Source organism: Zosterops lateralis (assembly GCF_965231275.1).
Source record: "Zosterops lateralis genome assembly, chromosome: 1".
NCBI lineage: Eukaryota > Metazoa > Chordata > Aves > Passeriformes > Zosteropidae > Zosterops > Zosterops lateralis.
In genome coordinates, this window is record NC_139762.1 from 34,067,933 (window position 1) to 34,084,227 (window position 16,295).

The following is a 16,295-nucleotide window of genomic DNA, read 5'->3' on the forward strand; positions in this document are numbered from 1 at the left end:
TAAATCAATAGCCATCTCCCATATTCATGCTATGAAGCTTGCAATAAGAGGACAATGTAATTGTACCTGCTGCTGGTCCAATGTTTGGGCTTCTGCTTTCCTCCCACAGCAGCTATGATTAATGCCAATTGATGTGTACCCTTTCCCTGTTGCTAGGTGATATGTGCCTCAAAAAGGCAGCTTCTATTGCTGCTCAGGGATTCTCACAAATCTTGTTTGCTTTTGGTTCACATGATGTGCAGTGAGGTTTGCAGGACCAGAAACACAGCTCAAACTTCAGGGCATTTCCTTCTGCTGTCCATTTGACTGTAAATCACTTAAAGATCCTGGTTTTCTTGACTGAAGAATGAATGACACCTGTTCTGGTGGCAGGCAAGACTTCTACTTCATAGCCTGCATCTTTGACTTTCCCCACATAGAATTTTTTGAACAGAGACCTTCAGCATGGATTTGGCTGCTGTGCCTAAGTGTTAAACTGCAAAACAGGTCTTTCAACAGCACTTGTTAGGTAAAGTATTTTCTGAGGCTCAGAGAAAAGCCAAAGATTGATTTGGGACTCTTACATTCAGAAAGTGTAATCTCATTGTTTTTTATCTGTTTAGAATCTCCTATCTCTTTATTGTTTCCAGTATGAGTGAGTGGAGAGAATAGATATTCTCAGGACTATAGTCTGATTCCTTTGGATTGAGTTAGATTCACCAGGCACAGGTTGAATAGTGTCTTGTAGCCTCATTAACTCTGTGGAGGAATGGCTGCTCAGCATCTGTCCCATCTATGAATTTATCTGATCAATTTGATAGGGCTTTTTCCAGGTTATTCTAAAGATATAGGTTACTGGTTTTTCATCATAAAAACTAAGACAAAGAGACAGAAGAAGTAATAAACTCTTAGATACCCAAGCCTCGAGGAAGAGGAAGGCAACAGGACAGTAACAAAGAGCAGAACTCCTAGACCACTTCTTGTTGAGACTTGAACAGAACCACTCAATGCCTTGAGAGGGTCCAGCCAGACACTGAATGGACACTGTGCACATGTGTGTATGATCTGATAGCAAACCTCAAGCCAGGCTAGCTGGAGAGTAGAGTGAGTGGTCTGGTTGCCAGCAGCTGAGGAGTCAAAGGGACCTGGAGGTCTGAGAGCTGGAGAGAGGAAATGGAGGGAGACAGGTAGATTGTCTGGTGACAGCCTCTTGAACAGACTGAGCATCAGAGGGCTGCTGATGAAGGCACCCATTTGTGCGTGTGATTCTAATGTCAATTTAAAGCTGGACTAACTGCTGAGCAGATGTGTAGGAGCCAGCTGCCAGAGAGACAAGTTGTCTTTCAGATTTATATCTAAGATGACCCATAAAAAACAGGAAAAGTGTTTTCTCTAGAAAAAACACTAGAAAATCTAGCACTAGATTTTCTTTAGCTGCTCATGACACAAAGGCTATCCAGCAGTTTTGATCCTGCTTCTGATTGTTATTCACATCGTAGGCTTCTTTTTATTTGAACCATGCATCTTTATTAATTTTATGCTTCTTTTAATTCTGCTTAAAATGCTTTAAACTATACAGCCATTGTTCTGAAATTCAGTTTTACAACCAATAGGACATAAGTAGCACAGAAATAAATAGAATTTATACTACACTCCTGCTGAAGTAAACTACTACAGCAATCACTACAATTATCATTGCCTTGTATGTCAAGGGTTTCTACAGAAAAAAAAAATACATTATGCATACATGGAGGCAGGTTTGCATTTCAATTCACACGTTTCCTTTTCATGACGTTTAGTTTTGAAAACACATTGCAGCTTTTCCAAGTCTTCCAGATTCTGTCTTCATAATTTCATGCCAGTATTAACGTAACTGTTAGAATTCATATCCCTAAAAATACCAGACAAATAAAACAAAAGCTGTTATAATTAGGTGAGACAGTGAGAAAGGAATGAAAGGAATCAAATTAAATGAGAAAGAACTTTGGCTTCTAATATATCTGTTATCTTTTCTGGCTTGAACTTCTACTTTATGCATGTGTCAGATGGAGGTCAGGGGTAGCCAACTGAAACTTGGTTACAAGACAAATGGGCAGTTCCAGTAAGGCAGCAGTCATGATTAGGACTGTTATTGAAAAGCTGGTTTAAATTATTCTTAGTAATAGCAGGAAGTAGTTTTTCTATCCTGAAAAAAAATCTGAGATGTCATAAAAATTTTTTCATGGTAACATGGAATGAAAAATCAAAATCTCAAACATTGTCTCAGTAAGAAAATATTAAAAAAACATAGAATTGGATGAGAGAAAAAATTTTTCCAAATGCTGCTGTTCAGCTTGGAATGTCGTCCTTTTTTAACTCTAATTTGCACAAATTTAGAAAATGGAAGAATAATTTTTTTGTAAATTTGTAATTTTATAGTGCTGAAATAGGATATTTTAATGATTCTGAATCTTCTTCATCAAAGCTGTAACTTTTCAAAATGAAACCTCATCTAAAAAAGCATCAAATCTAATCCTGTCATATGAACATTTTCAGATTTGGCTATTTCAATTCTGCTTTGGCTATTTGGCCCCTTTTTATTAGAAAAGGTTTAATAAAAAGATTCTCTACTACTTTAGGTGAGACCTTTTGATTTGATGAACTGCAATCTTTCTTTTGGCAAATTGAACTCATATTGAAATGCTTCAGAGTATTCCTGGAGGAATTCTAGCTGTATTTAATCATCACTAACCTATGATTTAATATGCATTTTAATATGTGGCTTGAACACTTGTGTAGCATTACCTGGTTCAGATTCCTGAATGCCTCGAGGCAGATTGACAGCCAGTGACTTCCCAAATCTCTGTGGCAAATTGAGAAGTGATTGACTGGAACCTTTAACTGGTGGAGATCTCCCAATCCTGTGCGATACCTTTGGAGCATTATTAGGTGTGTTCTCTCCAAAAGCTCTTCCAAATCTCAGGGGCAAATTAGCAAATGGTTTAATGCTTCTTTCTTCTGGATAATTTCTTCCAAATCTAAGAGGTAAATTAGCAACTGAATTTGGCATCTTGCTTGTTGTAAAAGGGTTCATTTTAACGATATCTTTTGACGCCCAGTCTCCCATTTCTTCAAAACTGAGGCTCCTCTGCTTTTCTTCCAAAATATTATCTTTAATCTAAAGAAAAATAATTTTAAAAAGGATATGATCATTTTATAGGGCATCACTCCAGCTACTAATGACACAAAGTATTCAATTTCATACCTCCATAGAAAGCTGATGGGTAATGGTCTTATTATTTTGAATATGTAATGTTTTCTTTAGTTCTATTTGCTAAACTCCATTGTAATGTGAGCTCCTTCATATGGATTACTTCACATGCTGACACTGTCCTGCTTACCTTTTCAGAACTCTGATCTCAAGGCCATATTTCCATATCAATATCAGCAAATGGTTCAGCTCAAATGGTGTCAGTTGGAAATATTTCTGGGCACAGGTGTCAGTGCCTGTGCAATCCATTAAGGTAGGACAGCAGTTGCTGTCAGGTCCGCATTTGCTAGTATCACCACCTGAAGTTCTCTGGAGGGGAAGATGCTGAACATATTTAGTGACTTCACACAGACCCAGACCCTTACTCATCTGGTCTGGAGGAACAGGAGGATGGACCAAGCTACCTGAAGGTATAGCTCGTTTCTTCCTCAGCATTGGGTGGGTGCTTTGGACCCAATATCCATCCAGGCTAACAGGGAAAGGAAAGCTTTTGGGTCAAGTTAACATCATGCCTGTTCTGGCCTTGCAACATACAGGTTGCCCTGAGCTTTAAATTACTTTAGTCCTCCACTAGTACACAAGATGCATTGGGGGCTCCTGGGCTCCTAATTTTTATGCAACCAGCACAAAATATGCTTTCTGTATCTTTGTTGTCACACAGTGAAGAGCTGAGACTAGTATATTACCTGTCTCATGATGTAAAGGGCAGCTATTGCCTGAAAAACAGCTTTATCAATACGACCCTTCTTATAGAGCAGTGTTCTTGCCCCGGCACATTGAAAATCACTTACTTTGGGGACAAAAATAAGTTTCCAGAAATTAACAGCAAATATGTACAAATATGGATTTAAATTTCAGTTAAAGACACAAATGCTACAATTCTATCTAATTCACTTCCTTATCTCTATTTTTCTTCCCTGTGAGCTTCTGCATTTACTGGCAGAGAACAGGAATGAGCCTTTCTAGTTTATACTTCATTATTAAAACTTTAAATAAACTATCCCTCTGGTTGCACCTGCACACTGCTTCTGGAAGTATATAAAAGATAGTGAGCTAAAGTCCAGAGGATTTGACTAGCATAGTTGAAATTGTATTTTGTTTTGAAGGATGTTTATTATACCGATGATGATAAGTCAAAAAGAGAGGTTGGCTTCCATTTCCTAGGGAGTATTTGCAGGGAAGACATGAAAAATAATACAGATGAAGTGTGCAAATTTCATTTGGCACCTATTGAGACATAATAAATGTGCAACCCTGCAAAGAAATTTTTATAGGCAATTTCCAGAGTAAAATTTTAAGACCATTAACTATATGAGATTTAAAATGTTCTCTGTTTATCATTATTCTTTGAGTATTACAAGCATGCCTTTATTAATTTTGGATTAATAATCTGTTATATTATGTGCATAAAATGCCTGACAGGAATGTTAATTGAGGACTTACTGTGTAAGTAAGAAACATTTCAGAAAAAGTCGCAGCCTAATCACAAAGCTGTACTGCAAGAAAATTGAAACGAGTTGATTTACACAGTATGTATGTCTGAGCAAATGAATTTCTTGAAAATTCTTTCAACAAGCTTTCTTCATAGTGCTAGTGCTGTAATGCTGAATGCTGTGGAATGAGTTTAGGACAGCCTATGCCAAAACATCCAGTGTGCTCAGGATCTGACCCACGGTTTCCCCAGAAAATGCCACAGTAATACAGATCTTACCTCGTAATATATATCATCATTGTCTTCTCTGCTCTGCAGCTTGGACTTCATAGGTTCATTTAAGCACATGCTGTTTGATGTGAGAAAGACCACTGTAGCTAAAGCTAACAGATTCCACTTGGTTGAAATGACTTTCATTTTTCTCAACTTGAGCTTACTTAGAGAGCTCAGAACCCATACGGAAAATAAAACTGCCATCTTTTTATATAATCAGAAAACAAAACAAATTTTTTTTTCACCATGACATCAGTCTCTAAAGCTCCAATTCCTAATGTTAATTAGGGAAGTAATTTGAATATATTTGAAGAATGTTGGGAATTTCTTTTGTGAAGCCTTCTAGACAACATAACTTCTTGTTAGGGACATGCTGACTTTACAAATATTTTCTTCTGGTGAAGTATGTCTTAATTAGCTAATTTTGAGAGCCACAAGAGTAGGGATACACAATGGCCACAATGCTCCACCACTAGGAGACAAAATCACCTTGTTTCTTTCTTTTGTATCAGTGTCCTCAGAAGGACTGTGAAAGGAAGCTTTCTCCATGTAAGCATTCTTCTGCTTAAACAATCCTTTTGGACCACAGAATGCTTGTTTATACTTATGTACACCTAGGAACATTTGTCCCTTTGAAATCAAGTGCTGTGTGTTGGAGCTGTTGATCAGATCCTAAGAGATGTTATGCATCAACATGAGCTATTGACGTACATAGTGTCTATGCTCTAAATTTGATATATTAATTTGCATTCAAAATGGATTAGGTACATGCTTTTAAAACCCTGCCCCTAAGGCACATTTTTAGACGTTCCAGAGGTTATGTTACATCTATATTTTTCAGGCCAAATTTCCAACAGTGGTTCTTAAAAAGGCACCTGCCACTTAGCTGAACACAGTGAAAGCACTGGACTGCTGATGCGCATTCTGTCCCATAAGGATGCCGACTAAACCTACCCTTAAAGCACACGTTGAATTGGTTGCTAGATAGGCTGGTGAGCCAGGCTAATATTAAAAAAAAAAGCTTATTGTGTTGTTCTTCCATTTGTTATTCCTAAATTCTTGAACTGATTTAAATTAGTACTTAAAATCAGCCTCATGTGGAGGAAATCTGATTGCTCACATTAAGTGCTCACACTGAAAATTGGACTCTAGGCATGTTATTTTGCAATTCAGCACTAGAGTTGTAAAATGTCTGTTCTATCACAACACTAGCAATGTTGTCCCAAGGGAACACGTTTTATGCTGTGGGCAGCATGGATAGTAAGGACTGTTTATCTGTTGGCAGTATGTTACTGTCTTTGCTGCACAGTGAAGCTGAAGGATTTGCAAGTAACCTCATTTTTTGATTAAGTTGACTGTTTTGATGGGTGCATGCATGCAGTCATTTCTACCTTAGAATCTCTGAAACTGAGATCCTGAGAGCCATAAGCAGCCTTCAGAGGGAAATCCCATTGACAGAGCTGGAAGTGAAAAGGGGACAGTTTCTCTTAGATGAACTTCCCCAGGCGGAGAGGGTGTCAAACTTTCTGCTCATTTTTTATGTGACAAAGACCATCAAATTGCTAAATAGACGAAAATAGTATCAGGAAGATAATTAGGAGCTCCTGTGAGAAAAGAGTATTTTAATAATTTACTGGCTTTTGTGTGTAGCTGTCCTTTGTGTGTAACTTTGTCCATTTACATTTCAATTTTTAAGTTTACATTTCTGTACTCCTTGTTTCTTCATGGTGTGCAATCCTTCTGGCCCTGGCTGACAGCAGAAAAGGTTGGGTTCAAAGACCATAGTATCATAGATGGTTTTGAGTTGGAAGGGACCTTAAAGATCATCTGGCTTCAACCCCCCATGTCATAGTCAGGAGCTCTTTCCCCTAGATCAGGTTGCTCTGATCCCCATCCAAGCTGGCCATCCACTTCCAGGGATGGGAAATCTACAACTTGGCAACCTATTCCAGTGCCTCACCAGCCTCACAGTGAAGAATTTTGTCCCTATATCTAATCCATATTCACTCTCCTTAAGTTTAAAGCTGCATCCCTTTGTCCCTTCACTACAGGCCCTTGTAAAAAGTCTCTCTTCAGCTTTCTTGTAGGCTCCCTTTAGGTTACTGAAAGGTGCTCAAAGTCTCCCTGGAGCTTTCCTCTCTCCAGGCTGAACAATCCCTATTCTCTCAGCCTGTCTTCATAGGAAAGGTTCTCCAGCCCTCTGAACATCTTCACTGCTCTCCTCTGGACCCACTCCAACTGGACCCACTCCAACTGGACCATGTCCTTGTTATGTCAGCGGGCCCAGAGCTGAATTCCATAATTCAGGTGGAATCTCATGAAAGCGGAGTAGAGGGGCAGACTCACCTCCCTCACCTTCTGGCCACACTTCTTTCGATGCAGCCCAGGTTATGGTTGGCTTTCTGGGCTGCAAGATCACTTTTCTTGCTCATGTGATGGGAATAAGCACAGTTCTGTATAGTCTCAAGGGGGAGTGGTTCCCCTTGCATTTTCTGAGACTGTTCTACAAGGTGTTTTAGAGTGGGATGTGGTAGATAGGGAGGGAAAAGATACTGGACCAGCAGTGGTTCATGAAGAGGGCTTGTATGAGCACACATAAACCATGTATGCGGGAAGCAAGAATCCATGATGATGCATTTGTTCTCAGAGTAGGTGACTTGTCTTCTGTTTTTAAATAATATTCATGGCAGGGAAATGGAATTCTGGGGATACAAAAATTTTGGTATTTGCAAATCTGAGCCAAATTATTTGGAAAACATAGGGAATAAAATGTCAGTGGAGATGACCTCTAGAAGGAGCCCATGTCCTCCTAGTGCTCTGACAGATCAGGGGCAGCAATTGTCTCTTTTCACCAAGGGCTGAATGTGGATTCCTGACTCTCTGGAGCCTCGTGTGAGGGGGCATCTACTGTGGGAGTAGACAGATTTTCCAAGTTCTTTTACTTTATGTTAACAATAAAGACATACAATAACAATAAAGAATGCGATTCACACTCTAATATCTATCTAATGTGGTCATTTACCACTGGGCCTTCCTTTTATCTAGCTGCTGCTTTATGAACCTCTCTTGATCAATGATCTTGCAATTAACTCTGTGAAGATATCTGTCTTCTAAATTAAATATCATTTGCATGATTCAGATTTTCTCTCTTACATTGTTTGGCATAAATACAAATTGTGCTGTCCCTGGACAGGAAAAGAAAATGTATTGCTGTTGTCCAAGCCAAATCAGGCTTTCTTGCCATTCAGCTTGTCTCCTAAGTATGTTGATTTTCTAATCAACATAAAGTGAAGTTTTCAGGTGTTTTGTAGGCCAGGCAGTCAGGGAGTTATATGCCCTTGTATTTTCTAATGTATTAATTTGCTTTTGATGCCTCTACAGCAGGAACTCCTTAGAAATTTCAAGTCAAGAAATTACAGTGATTGTTCATTACTTTCCTGAGGAAGGACTTTTCAGACCTTAGTGCTCAAGTACCAGAATGGATAACGTGAGTGCTCTTCATCAATGTGCTCATGACTTCAGTAGCAGCATAAGCTGGCCCAGCTGACTTCCAACTGTGGCAGCTGAGACATCCTGTCATGATCTATTAAAATTATTTATTTGCAGAGGGAAGACACATTTGTTGGTGACACATTGTGTTGTAAAAGTGGGCTGTTTATTCTTTAATAGCTTCTACTTGATCCACAAAGGATCTGATTAAGGCACATGGAGGGGAAACAGCTCTGGGTATTGTTGAAAATAATCTTGGAATTCTTAGCCTCTGGACCTACACTTGTATTTTCTTGCCGTCTTAAATTACTCATCAGCCAAGCTATTCAGAGGACTCTAACATAGCTGGACTTCTGTTTTGAAAATTTCCCAGTTCAATAGGAATGAGCTGTGCCATCTACATGTGAAACAAGCCTCACAGGCAGTGACAATTTAAAGAGTTTTCTCACTGGTGCATACTAGAGACTAGGGCAAGGTAGTTTTGGTTCTGGTTTTCCCTTCATTTAATGTAGGTAGGCACATTTTGGCACATAGGTAGGAAAATTTTGGCTTTGTGGTATAAGAGTAAGGTGAATCTGATCTGTGACAAGTTGATGGATATCTACTTTAAAATTTGGACATTAATATATAATTAGTAGTAATGGCAAAAGTAGCTCAATTTCATAAGCAACTCTAGGCACAGTTATTTGATTCCTGGAAAAGTTTTAATATTGGTCTTTTTTCTTATGAGAATATACTGATAATTTCTTATCCATTATTAACAACATATTGTGTGAAAATTGCATGTTATATGACTCATGACACCAATAAGCATTTGTGCATTTCCATAATGATAAATCATTCATAATATATTCATTTTGCCATTATGTATTATATGACCTATCCTATGGCTCATTTTGAAGTAAGAAGATTAAAAAATTTGTAACTCTCTTCATTGGCAAGCAATTCTATTCATTTTTCACCCATTCCTATGGCATGCAGAGGGTTGAATTGGCTTTGCTGTGTTGTGCTTCAGTTCTGGTGCACAATGCAAGGAGTATTTTCCTGGAATATATATGACTCCAAGCAGATAGATATACCTCCACTCAGTGTTCTGACTGTGTATGAAGATGTAGGCCTGGTGTCCCTCTCAGGCTGATAATAAATATTTCAGTGATCAGGGGAACCAGTGAAGCTTGCTTTCCCATAACTTATTGATTGAATATTAAATGACAATGGGTAATCTCTGAGGTCCAGTAAGGATTAACCTTACTGTAGGATCACTCTGTGAGTAGTGTCTCCTTCCTCTCTTGCTATGCCTGTTATTTCAGAGAGATTTTTCCCTGCCAAATTGAACTGAACTTGACTTCTAGACGTGAAAGTTATCAAGGGTAACTGACAGACACACACTTACGCACAGAGAAACAGACTTGCTGGATTTCATTAGAAAACTAATACCAAATCAGGAATGCTGAAATATCACAGGTATAAAGCTTCAACATCTGTAAAATTATGTGGACTCAGTGATAATTTTGATCTTTATTAATGAGGCATTAGCTCAGCTTTTGGGGTTTTGCAGAAAAGGAGAACCTACTCTACTGTGAAAGAATAGAGAACTTAATCTACTGTGAAAGCCCCATTCTTTGTGTACTGTAGCTTGGTATGGAAAAAATAATGTTTATGAAAGAGCCCTCTCTGATTTGCAGAATCGGACCTTTAGTTTTAAACCACATTTTTCCCTACATGTATCTCTGAGCTTTCCTGTTAGCTGCGTAGTGAACAAAGGACAAATGCATACAAATGTCAAGGTTCAAATAATCTCATTTTTAGGTTAACCCCTATAAATTAATCGCCACTGTTAGAAGATATTTTTCCCTTGATTGCCTGCATCCAGACTATAGATGTGTAACTTTACATTCTAATTTTTTCTTTTTGTTGAGCTTTTAGAACAGGACAGAGCAGGACAGCATGAGAGACGGGAAAACAATGAGAGGCTTGAGCTGTTATGGTAACAAGCTGAAAACAACTTTGTCTTCTTGGTAAATAAAGTGTGAACAATAATTCCAGATTAGACAGGTTCTTCAATTATATATTTGTGTTAGTAATAAAATAAACATGTTTTCAAAAACATTTAAGATATAAATATGTTCCTTTTTATTAACTACACTGCAGAGTGTAATACCATACTTACCAATTTACTATAGCTTGTGGGCTCTTGCCCATTCTTGTCTATTAAAAATTAAACCCTTTTACCATACATTATTAAAAGTGCTTTGGTTGGCTGCAAATCAAGAAAGACTTCATAAAGTCTTACAAGAACAAGAAATCTGATTAAATATAGGGTCCACAGGCAGCAATGGAAAGTGCATGAGAAAAAATACAATATTAAATTATGCCTTAAAAACTCCTTCAGGACTTTAAAAAATCATGAGTAGATTTTATTCAAGTTAACAATTAACCAAGGGAATCCTAATAAATTCATTATTCTATGTTTTCCCTTCACTTTTTCAGTTCAGAGCTTGTGTTAGTTATAGATACAAATACCTTCATTCCTTGTTCTCCCCCTTTTCAGATTTTTTTTCTTAGAAATACTATGCTATTTTAATAGCATAGTTCCCCTGTGCCTTGTATATAAACACAGGAGTTTGAAGATTAAATTATATGTTAGCTGAATTGGGGGTTGAAGGGACTGATTTTCACTTTAGGAAAAAATGTAAACAATATAGGAGAGGAAAAAAATTAAGGGAAAACACCTGTGTTTGGTGGAGTAAGAAAAGGACTGCAAGCACTTTATTGACAAAGCTGGTCAGTAAAGAAGCAAAAAAGAAGCTGGTCCAGCTTATTTGAGCAAGCCTCCTGCCAAGACCCCCTCAGGAAGAGGGTCAAGGGCTTCTCAGATGGTTGAAATAGGGCTGGGGAAGAGAGGTACCAACTTGATGGAAAAGAGACAAGATTAACAGTGCAGACAGTGGTCCAATTACTGCCAATTTTGTGAGCCTTTCTTTGACACTTGTACTGGATATTGCTAGACAGTTTGGCTGCTTTAGCACTGAAATTTTTATGGTCTTGTGAAAAAAAAAAAGTCAGTTTTCTCCCATACTTTCTCTCCCTCTTATTTTTTTTTTTTTTTTTTCAGTTGTGCTTCCCTCTTCATCTGAAATACAGAGGACAGATTATTGTGAAGATCTGATCCTTATGGTGTGACTATGGGATCAGAAGGTTACTAATGGGGAGACTGGGAATGGTGAGGTGCAAGTCAGTACTGGAACATGTGCACTGGCTGTTCTACAGCTCATCTGTGATATCTCAGGGCAGCTGAATGAGGAAAGCCCATGAAGAAATAAATAAGGAAAAAAACCCAAAACACGGAGAGGAGAAATCTAGAGCCTGAATACAGGATGGGCATGCCATTTTCAAATAAAAGGATCTAGAGGAAAACACCAGGATTACTCAGGTTTAATTGCTGTGATAGTTTGGGGCCCATGTGTACTGAAACAGCTGTGTTCAACCTCAGTCTATTTTGAAGGAGAACATTTCAAAACTGTTACACAGGGGTCCTTAATTTATTATATAATCTGATGAGTTGGAAGGGACCCATCAAGATTTTCCAGTCCAACTCCTGGCCCTGTGAAGAGGGGGTACATAGAGTCACACTGTGTACCTGAAGAGCAGTCTAAACCTTTATGAGCAAAAATCATTTATTGGTCCTTCTATGAGTTATCAGTGGTCTCCAGGATTTCTGGGATGGGCTGACAATGGACTGGAAGTGTCCACTCTTAAATTCTTGCCATATTAGCTTGGGCATCATAGAATACTGTTCCTCAAAATCCTTATCCAAGTCAGTTCATTTACTACTCAGTTCCCTGAATCTTGGACAGATTTTTTAAAAGGACGAAACCAAGGAGTTTTAGTCCTGAAAGCAAAGGAGTTCTGGTTGTTGTTGCTTCATTTTAAGGGAAGTGCTCAAAACAATGAGAGCTGTGGGGTGCCAGGGCAGTAAAAGCATAAGAGGCAGAAAGCTCAGGAGGAGAAGAGCAAATCTGGACAGTCTGTGCAGGATGTCGACCCAAAAGCTTAGTTCCTTGCTCTTGAGTATAAGAACTAAGTAAATTTTGAGTTATAGGGCTATAATTCCATTGCTGCATTGTGGAGTCTGTATAAGGCCACTTGAGCTCTGCTCTTATAGTTTACGATTTCACCACAATCCCCTGGTGGAATTACAGTCCTGTAATTTTTTACAGTAGTGAGCTGCTTATTTTCCTGTTTACGACAGTACATCACTGGGGAAGTTGGTAATGGTGACCTAGTCCTATCATATAGTCCTATCCTTATACTGTTGCATTTGTTTTTGAAGAAAAAAAAAATAAAATTGTTTTTTAGAGACAAGCTGCCAGGCTGGGCACAGAGGAAGGAAGCTCCTTTTCTGCCTCTCTATCTCTTTAAAGATTGCTTAATTTAGCAACTATTTGTTTAGATGCAGGAGAGCATAATGACTCTGAATTTCACATCTCTGTATGACAAACAGCTGTAAGACTCCTACTTTCACATATTTTCCTTTCTCTTTCTTGCCCTCCCACTGTATATTAATTTCTCAAATAAAGCTCATCCCACCAGCCTCTTGCACAAGATGTCACCATAATAGAGGGCTGAGGGGAGGTCAGTGTGGATCGCCACAGGTGGATGCCAGGACTGAGGAAGAAACAGTTCTTGGGCTTGATCCCACCCTAGCATCATGCCATGGATTTTGGTCCAGAACAGATGGACGTAACAGTTAATTTGATTACTTGTGAGTGTGGAAGGGGGGGAGTCACAGCAAAAGGGGATGGGCACAGTAGGCAGGTAATTTAAGTGTCATATGCTTGTCTGCTGTAGCATCACAGCCGTATTCTGCTCCACAGGTAATGGTGCCAATTACTTAGTGCTCATAAATAAAGAGAAGCGTTTAACAATCAGCACAGTTGGCTAATCTACCGATTGTACCCTGAGTACTGAGAGAGAAGGCATCACAAACTTGCCAACAGTTCTGGGGAGCTGCTTAGGAGAGTTAAGTGTTTGAATAGAGAGGTGGGGGATACCCAGAAGCTTTTGATTTTGATGGAAGTACTGACCTTGGCATTTAGAAAAATTCAGTGTCTCTATTAACATCTTTCAGTATGACTTTCAGTGATTTTATGGTAGGTCAAGATGCATGTCTGTGGCCAGAAGGAACCAAACTTGTCTCCACATGCAGACTAATGGGTGTATAATAGACATGTCTGCAGGACTGCAATTTTAGATGAATACAAATTATTGAAAAGTGTTTCATTATGAATACTGAATTACCACTAATTCAAATCTAGAAAATTACCATTGCAGTGTCATTGGGCCAGTTACATGTGGACACTCCTTTGTTTCTTTTTGTTATAAACAACAAAGTGCTGGATGTGACACATGATAATCATTCTTCTTCTTGAGTCTGGGATGTAAAGTATATTAAAAAAAACTATCTTGATATCTACTTTGCCAAGACTCCTAAGATTGGACATTTGCTTTGAGAAAAAGCTCACATATCCACCTCCTTGACACTGAATCTACTGATTTAGAACATAAGCTGGTACTTTCAGGGCATATTTTTAATTACACTATAGACAAAACCCTAAGATACCTAGACATCAAGAAGTGGGTTGTAGCTGGCACCCTCCAAACACTGGTCAATACAATATATGCTACAATTTCAGGTGAGGCGTTTTTAGTAAGATTTTTAATAAAGTCTATCATAGGTTAGTCCATGGCAGTTCCTAAAACAGCTGAGAATTTTCTATATTTTGTTTATTTGTAGACATTCTTTATCCGTATAATATCTAAATTAGGCTCTTACACAGTTTGGCCACCTTCTTCCTTTGGGAAGGTGTGCAAATAAGGGGAAAGAGAAAAGTCACACCAAGGGATTTATTCAGTAGTGTTTCCATTTAACCACATGGGGGCGTGAGATATTTATTTAAGAGAGCTTTTTAGGCATATAATTGAGAAATATAAGGAAAGGAAGCCAGCCTGGTAAACTGGAATCAAAATTGTCACTTGCTTTTTCAGATCTTTGTTTGAAATCAAAATACTTAGTAAACAGTTTGCAAATGACATTAACCAAACTATAGTAGCAAACAAAAATGTAGCATGGACACGACAGGAAATAATAACAAAGCAGATTTTAAATATCCCCATTAGTCAAGCTGGCTTCTAAATATATTTTTATGATGCTATTTTGGGGCCTCTGTGAGCAAAATCTGAAATCTTCCATGTAACACTTCATGTCTAAGTTAAATAGCCTCAATATTTATATTAAATGAGAAGGAGACAGTTTTGAAATATATCAACCTACATCTGGAGTAAATCCATTTCATTAATTGCCCAGATGACATCAATTTTTGTCATTCACTTGCAAGATGAGTACTATGCTCTATACATTACGGCCCAGATCCAGCAAAGCACATGAAATCATAGCTAATGATGTTAAGTGCTTGAAGAGTTCTCCTTGAGCACATGCCTTAAGCTGAGTATGTATTGAAGTGCATTCCAGCACAGAGAAAGTAGCACAATCAAAGCTTTAATTAGTTTGAAAATGGAATTCAAAATGCAATGCAATTCTTTGCACTTTACATTGAAAAAAATGCATGCTTTGAGACTCTCTTGGGACAGACATGACTAAACCTATTTATCCACTTTGGTTTCCGAAGGGAATGAATGCTCGTTGTTTTCTGCTGCTTTTATCCCCTAAATTTATAAATTTATTTTGCTCAGTCAACTGGTTTGTTTACAAGAGAATATTTATATGACTATTTCCAAGACTTTTTTTTAATATGGATTTTTTTATTTATATGATAATTCACACATTTTATTGATATTTAAAAGGCTGGAATGTTTTTACCTCTGCTCCTGTAGTTTTAAATCAAAGCAAAATGAGAAGCAATAACACTGTATAAGCAAGTGCTCACAGTATCTGAAAGCTTGTTTCTTTTCAACTTAAGTAGAAAACCAGGATTTTCTTCTGCACATTTCTGTCCCAGATATTTAATGGGACACACAGCTCAAAGGTGCCATAAATCTGTGTCTTGTATTTTGAGCCATTTTGTGCTTTCCATTCTGCAGTATTCAGCATGTGCCTTTGACATACTGATGTCTGTCTAAGCAAGATTGCTGCACACAGGTGAATTCCAAGTCTGAGAGGGAATGCTGTCCTCCTGTTCCTCTCAGAGAGAAGAAACTGAGAAAAAGACCCCGAATTCAATGCATTCTTCACCAAATCAGTACTTGTTTTCTTTAGCTTTGTATAAACCCATTTTTGGTGGTAAATATATTCCTAAAGAAAGTCTAAATATTGTCTGGAGTCAGAAGACAGAGGCAAAACTATTTCTGGTGATAATGTAGGTTGTACAGCACAGCAGGATTTATTTTATCAGACAACAGCCATTGGGTACCTTTTCCTAAACTATAAAACCACCTTATGTCAATGCCTGGGCTTCAATCCATTCAGTTTGCTCCAACAGTTTAATCCAACAGTTTAAATCCATCTTGCATTTTTAAGTGCTCTATAGAAGCTTGCCTGATAATCTTTCCCAAAAAAAATGCTGAAATAACTTGAGCCTGCTGGACCACTTGTATAACAAAGGAGCTTGCACATCTCTTGACTGTGTTCTCGGAGTTAAAACACAAGCGTATGAGAGGAATTGTGACAAGCAGAGGAGGAGTCCACATTGCACCCCTACCCTGGCAAAATGTCCACTGACATTAACTGTGCACTTTCTGTCCCAAAAACAGTCCCCAGTAGGTTTGACTGCATTTCTTTGATGTTCACTAAAATGTCTGTTCCTTGCTAGCAGTGAAGCACTTGCGTATATTAATCTCTAAAGCTATCAGCTC

At 38.2% G+C, this 16,295-nt stretch overlaps 1 protein-coding gene across 1 annotated transcript; it reads right to left on the bottom strand.

Annotated features, from left to right (window-relative positions):
* Window positions 1-1,598: 1,598 nt before the first annotated feature.
* NPVF (neuropeptide VF precursor) lies at window positions 1,599-5,078 on the bottom strand (the record flags this gene model as incomplete). The annotated part of the gene is made up of 3 exons (XM_083856178.1): window positions 1,599-1,870; window positions 2,764-3,136; window positions 4,941-5,078. 3 exons carry the CDS (start codon window positions 5,076-5,078, stop codon window positions 1,863-1,865), a joined length of 519 nt encoding a protein of 172 aa, XP_083712304.1. The 3' UTR covers window positions 1,599-1,862.
* Window positions 5,079-16,295: the final 11,217 nt, after the last annotated feature.